The 6,919-nt window shown below is 50.8% G+C and overlaps 1 protein-coding gene across 1 annotated transcript in view; it reads left to right on the forward strand.

Moving 5' to 3' along the window:
- SLC22A12 (solute carrier family 22 member 12) overlaps window positions 1-1,946 on the forward strand; it is a 42,784-nt gene extending 40,838 nt beyond the window's left edge. The window contains exons 9-10 of the mRNA XM_038764008.1: window positions 886-1,089; window positions 1,439-1,946. Of these exons, the coding sequence (XP_038619936.1) occupies window positions 886-1,089; window positions 1,439-1,511 (277 nt within the window). The 3' untranslated portion in view covers window positions 1,512-1,946. The remainder of the gene's footprint in view (window positions 1-885; window positions 1,090-1,438) is intronic.
- Window positions 1,947-6,919: the final 4,973 nt, after the last annotated feature.

Raw genomic sequence — 6,919 nt, forward strand, 5'->3', positions numbered from 1 at the left:
GTTTCCTCATCTGTAAACTGGAAATTAAGTCAATATCTCTCCTCACTCCCCACAAGACTGTAAGCCCCATGTCAGACAGTGACTGTGTCCGATTTAGCACAGTGTTCGGCACGCAGGGAAGCTGCGTGGCCTAGTGAAAAGAGTACGGACCCTGAAGTCAGAATAACCTGGGTTCTCATCCCAGATCTGCCACATGTCTGCTATGTGACCTTGGGCAAGTCACTTCACTTCTCTGGGCCTCGGTTCTCTCCTCTATAAAATGAGTTCATCCATTTAATCATATTTATTGAGCACTTACTGTGTGGGGATTAAGACTGTGATCCCCGTGTGGGACAGGGACTGTGTCTGACCTGATCACTTTCTATCGACCCCAGCGCTTAGTACAGTGGCTGGTACAGAGTTAACACTTAACAAATACCACAATTATGAATATTACAGTGAGTGCTTAACAAGGCTCTCAAGGCTCTCAAGGCCCTGCTGAGAGCTCACCTCCTCCAGGAGGCCTTCCCAGACTGAGCCCCTTCCTTCCTCTCCCCTTCGTCCCCCTCTCCATCCCCCCATCTTACCTCCTTCCCTTCCCCACAGCACCTGTATATATGTATATATGGTTGTACATATTTATTACTCTATTTATTTTTATTTATTTATTTTACTTGTACATTTCTTTCCTATTTATTTTATTTTGTTGGTATGTTTGGTTCTGTTCTCTGTCTCCCCCTTTTAGACTGTGAGCCCACTGTTGGGTAGGGACTGTCTCTATGTGTTGCCGATTTGTACTTCCCAAGTGCTTAGTACAGTGCTCTGCACATAGTAAGCGCTCAATAAATACGATTGATTGATTGATTGATTGAAGTACCACAGTTCTTGTTATTTCCACCCAAACAGAATGACTGCCATCAGCCTGGGCCAGATATCTGCCCGCCTGGGCTCCATGCTGGGCCCACTGGTGAGGATGACCGGCCAGTTCTTTCCTGCCCTGCCGCTGATCACCTACGGTGCCGTCCCCATCATCGCTGGCCTGGGGGTCCTCTTTCTCCCCGAAACCAAGAACCTCCCTCTGCCTGACACCATCCAGGATGTAGAGAGCGGGTGAGCCCCCGCGGAGAGGCCGGGGGTGGGGCCAGGGATGGGGCTGGGCTGGACCACGAGGTAGGTGGGGGCCACAGGGAAGGAGAAGCAGTGCAGTCTAATGGAGAGAGTCTGGGCCTGAGAGTCAGAAGACCTGAGTTCTAATCCCACATCGGCCAATTGTGTGACCTTGGCCATATCACTTAATTTCTCTATGCCTCAGGTTTTTTGTCTGTTTGTTTCTTGAGGTATTTGTTAATCTGTGCCAGGCACTGTACTAAGCTGGGTGCCCACCCACCCCTCCACCACCCGCAACAGCACCCATGAACGCAGGCTCCCGACTGGAGCGTTTGTCTCTGATTCTCCCCAGGGGACAAAGGGAGGAGGGAGCAAGAGGCGTCGATGAGCTAGAGAAGACCACTGGGAAGACCACCCGGTTCTAGGGGGGTCCTCGGAGCCTGAGGGAATCAAGCCTGGAGACCCTGTCCGCTACGCCCAAGGACGATGCCCCCGCTGCCGTTCTTGCTCCTGCTGCCACCCCAGGAAGGAACTAGAGGTACTGGGTGAAGCGGAGGTGAAGACACAAGAAAACCAGGATGGAAAAGGTCCAAACCAGTTCCCTCAACCTTCAGTCCATCCCTGCTCACCTTTGCTTTCCGGCCATGGCCCTCCGGCCTTCTGCTGCCTCAGCACCCCACTGAATGAGACAGAGACTGATTTTCCCACACACCCATCTCCGTCCAGCTTCCTGAACGTGCCAGCTCCCTCTGGCCCAAGTTTGGGTAACCTCCTCCCTCAGACTCCACTTGTCTTCCAGTCAATCAATCAGTGGCATTTGGTCAATCAATCAGTGGTATTTATTGAGTGCTTACTGCGTGCAGAGCACTGGACTGTGGCTTTGGGAGAGGACAACGCTCAGTCAGGTAGGCAGTAGGTTGTATTAATTGAGCGCTTACTGTGTGCAGAGCACTGGACTAAGCGTTTGGGAGAGTACAATAAAACAATAGAACGTATTCCCTGCCCACAATGAGCTTACAGTCTAGACGGGGAGAGAAGCCCACTGACAGGTCTTGGAAAGGGTTTCCCTTAACTTGGGGGGAACCGACAGGCCGTGGGGGGGCCCTCTGCGAATAATAATAATGATTATAATAATGATGATGACATTTGTTAAGCGCTTACTGTGTGCCAAGCGCTGTTCTAAGTGCTGGGGTAGATAAAAGGTAATCAGATTGTCCCACGGGAGGGGCTCACAGTTTTAATCCCTATTTTACAGATGAGGTCTCTGAGGCCCAGAAAAGTTAAGCGGCTTGCCCAAGGTCACACAGCAGACAAGTGGCGGACCCAAGATTAGAACCCATGTCCCCTGACTCCCAAGCCCGTGGCCTTCCCACTAAGCCCCACTGCTTCCCAGGTACCCCCAAAGCCTATGGATCTGCACAGTCTACAAATGAAGCTGCCCTTTCTTCCCCCTTTACCACCTCCACCCCCGACGACCTACTCTACCGAGGGGCTTGGAGCCCCTCCCTGACTGAATGACCTGCTGTTCATGGGCAGTGGGAGGCAGAAATGTTTCCGGGTGTGGGTTTCCCTCGTTAATTAACTGCCCTCTTTTACCCCCACCGCCTCTCCCACCCCGCACCCTGCTACTTCTTGCCTTCCTGGACCCAGGACTGATTGCTGACGGCTCCAGATCGGCCTGTCTTCCGGCCACGGGAGAGGGGACTCTGACCCTCAGTGCCCCTCCTTGGCTGAGAGCGGGGGCGTTGATGTTTTGTTTTGTTTTTTAACAGTGTTTGTTAAGCGCTTACTGCGTGCCAGGCACTGTTCTATGCGCTGGGGTCGATACGAGTTAATCAGGTTGGACACAGTCCTTCTCCCACATGGGGCTCGCAGTCCCATTTTAATAATCATAATCAATCAATCAATCAGTCAATCGTATTTATTGAGCACTTACTGTGTGCAGAGCACTGTACTAAGTGCTTGGGAAGTACAAGATGGCAACATATCATAATCATAATCATAATAATGGTACTTGTTCAGTGCTTATTATGCGCCAAGCACCATTCTAATGCTGGGGTAGATACAAGATAATCGGGTTGGATACAGTCCCTATCCCACATGGGACTCCGTTGTTGGGTAGGGACCGTCTCGGTATGTTGCCAACTTGTACTTCCCAAGCGCTTAGTACGTGGTCTGCACAAGTAACCGCTCAATTAATACGACTGAATGAATGAATGAATGAATGACTCACACCCTTAGTCCCCATTTTACAGATGAGGGAAGAGAAACGACTGGCCCAAGGCCATAGAGGAGGATAATTGGCAGAGCAGGGATTAGGACTAAGATGCTCTGACTCCCAGACTCGGGTTCTATCCACTAGGCAAAACTGCTTCTCTATGTTCTGGGTCAGCTTACTGACCACAGCCTGCACTCATTGACTTTCTTCAGGCCCAAATAATCTTCCATCTTGCCCAGCCCAGAACCCACCAATGCCTGGAAATGCCGGCACAAAGTCCTAAGTGCTTAAAACAGTGCTCTGTGTGCAGTAAGTGCTCAATAAATACGATTGACTGATTGACTACAGTGAGGAAGGGCTCAGGGGGTGGGCAAGTAGGAAGCAGGAGGGCCACAACCCTCCTGCTGGCTTGAAGCAGCGACTCTGGGGCAGTGCCCTGAGCTCAGAGCAGCCAGGTGCCACTTGGGTTGGGCCTCCGGGCCCCCAGCTTCCCAGCATCTCAAGGTCCGGCCTGGAGGAGATCAGACATCAACATTTAGGGCCCCACAGTCTATCGATCAATGGTATTTATTGAGCGCTCACTGCATGCAGAGAACAGCTCTGGTCTTCGGGGCTGCCCCCCTCAACCACCCACAGAGCTCTCTGGGACACATTCAAGCCCTGAAAAAACCTTCTCCCACTTGGTCTATCTCTCTCTCTACCCCTTCAATCAAGGAATTAATAGTACTTATTGAGTGCTTACTACGTGCAGAGCACTGTACTAAGCCCTTAGGAGAGAACAACAGAAGTACTCAATCAATGAATGGTATTTATTGAGCACTTACTATGTGCAGAGCACTGAACTAAGCACTCGGGAGAGTACAATGCAACAGAACTAGTGGACACGTTCCCTGCTCAGAAAGCACAGACTTCCCTTCCTTGCCCCTTTGGCCAGGTAACTGAGTCAGGCCTGCCCCAGACTTGGATCTGTGGGTTGGGGATTCTGCCCTCCTCTCAGTTGCCAGGGCAACTGGCAGACACCAATTTGGGAGTCCAGGGCAACCCCCAGGCCTTGCTCAGGTAGGGAAACTAAACAGACCAATCTCGATTGGCTAGTCGGGTCAAACCCCCGACGCCCTTGCTGTTTGGGCTAAGATTAGGTCCTGGGGAGCATCTCTGTGGGGATTGTGTCCTCCCAGCTGGTGGGTGGAGGGGGAGAGAGACAGAGACACAGAGAAAGAAACCCAGAAAGAGACAGAGACAGAGATGCAGAGATGGAGAGAAGAAGAGAGAGAGAGAGAGACAGAGCCACAGAGAATGAGAGAGTTAGAGAATATGAGGGAGAGAGAAAAGGAAGAAAGGAGAGAGAGACAGAGAATGAGAGAGGAAGGGAAAGAGAGAGAGACAGAGAGAATGCGAGGAAGGGAAGAAAGGAGAGAGACAGAGAGAGAATGAGAGAGAGGAAGGGAAGAAAGAGAGAGACAGAGAATGAGAGAGGAAGGGAAGAAAGGAGAGAGAGAATGAGAGGAAGGGAGGGAGAGAGAGAATGAGAGAGAGGAAGGGAAGAAAGGAGAGACAGAGAATGAGAGAAAGAGAGGGAGAGAGAGAATGAGAGAGAGGAAGGGAAGAAAGGAGAGAGAGAATGAGAGAAAGGGAGGGAGAGAGAGAATGAGAGAGAGGAAGGGAAGAAAGGAGAGACAGAGAATGAGAGGAAGGGAGAGAGAGAGAATGAGAGAGAGGAAGGGAAGAAAGGAGAAAGAGACACAAAGAGAGAATGAGAGGAAGGAGAGAAAGAGAGACAGAGAGGAGAGAGAGGGAGTGAAAGGGAGCAAGAGAGAGAGAGAGAGAGAATGAGAAAGTGAGAGAAAATGAGAGCATGGAAGAGAGAGAAGAAGGGAAGACAGAAGTGGAATTCCCCCAGGAGCTCAGGTTGTGGATTTAGGTCTCCAGGCCAGAGCCTCTACCGCTTAGACTGGAAGTGGAGCTCAGTGTGACGCTGAGGCACTTGGCGAAGGGTGAGGGGAGGGAAGCTGGGACCCCCCCCCCGTCCCCCTGGCTGCCGACTCCTGGGGCTCTGGGGCTCGAGAGGGGCAGGTGATGCCAACATCTGTTTGGGCCAGCCCTTGCTCTAGTTCATGCCAGACCCAGCAGTTTTGGAACTGAACTGAAAAGAACCCAAACCTTTCGAACCCAATAGCTCTTTTCAGCCTGCCAGAAAGTCCCAAACCCCACCTGCTTGCCCCCCCACTAAGTCCCTCCCCTCTGTGCCCCTAAAGCCAGAACATAAAGTACATAATAATAATGGTATTGGTTAAGTATATGCTATGTGCCAGAGCCTGTACTGAGCGCTGGGGTAGATAAAGATAATTGGGTTGAACACAGTCCCTGTCCTACACGGAGCTCATGGTCTTCATCCCCATTTTACAGATGAGGAAACTGAGGCACAGAGAAGCGAAGTGATTTGCCCAAGGTCACCAGCAGATTAGAACCCGGGTCCTCTGATTCCCAGGTCCCACGTGCTTTCGAGAAGCAGCGTGGCTCAGTGGAAAGAGCCCGGGCTTTGGAGGCAGAGGTCATGGGTTCAAATCCCAGCTCCACCACTTGTCAGCTGTGTGACTTTGGGCCAGTCACTTCACTTCTCTGTGCCTCAGTTCCCTCATCTGTAAAATGGGGATGAAGACTGTGAGCCCCACATGGGACAACCTGATCACCTTGTAACTTCCCCAGCGCTTAGAACAGTGCATTGCACATAGTAAGCACTTAATAAATGCTATTATGATTATTATTATTATTATTATTTTTCCACTAGGCCGTGCTGCTTCTTGAGTAGGTGCCCAAGTACCCAGCTCACTCATGGCAGAGGTGATATCAGCTGCAGTGGGCAGGGAATGTGTTTACTGTTTTACTGAACTCTCCCAGGCGCTTAGTCCAGTGCTCTGCACATAGTAAGCGCTCAGTAAACACGATTAAATGAGTTGAATGAATGAATGAATTTCTCCAAGTCTGTCTTGAGTTCCTGGTACTCCTGCCAGCCAGCATCATTGAAGGGGAGTAATAATAATAATGGCATTTATTAAGCACTTATTATGTGCAAAACACTGTTCTAAGCACTGGGGAGGTTACGAGATGATCAGGTTGTCCCATGTGGGGCTCACAGTCTTAATCCCCATTTTACAAATGAGGTAACTGAGGCACAGAGAAGTTGTCAATCAATTGCATTTATTGAGTGCTTACTGTGTGCAGAGCACTGTACTAAGCGCTTAAGTGACTTGCCCAAAGTCACACAGCTGGCAATTGGCAGAGCAGTGAATTGAACCCCTGACCTCTCACGCCAAAGCCCGTGCTCTTCCCACTGAGCCACGCTGCTTCTCAAGAAATCTGTAACTGACTGTGATCAATTAATTATAAATTCCACGGCCCTCGGACCAGCCGAGTACTCTCCTAAGAGCTTAGTACAGTGCTCTGCACACGGTAAGTGCTCAATAAATACCATTGGCTGACGGAGAGGGGACAGAGGCTCCACTGACGGGGCTGGGGAAAGGAACACAGGAGGGGAAGCAGGCTTGGGGGAGGTGAGAGGGACAAAGGACAGTGGAAGGAAGGAGGAGGAGGAAGAGGAAAAGGAGGAAGAAGGGA

Source organism: Tachyglossus aculeatus, chromosome 22, assembly GCF_015852505.1.
Source record: "Tachyglossus aculeatus isolate mTacAcu1 chromosome 22, mTacAcu1.pri, whole genome shotgun sequence".
NCBI classification, from domain to species: Eukaryota; Metazoa; Chordata; class Mammalia; order Monotremata; family Tachyglossidae; genus Tachyglossus; species Tachyglossus aculeatus.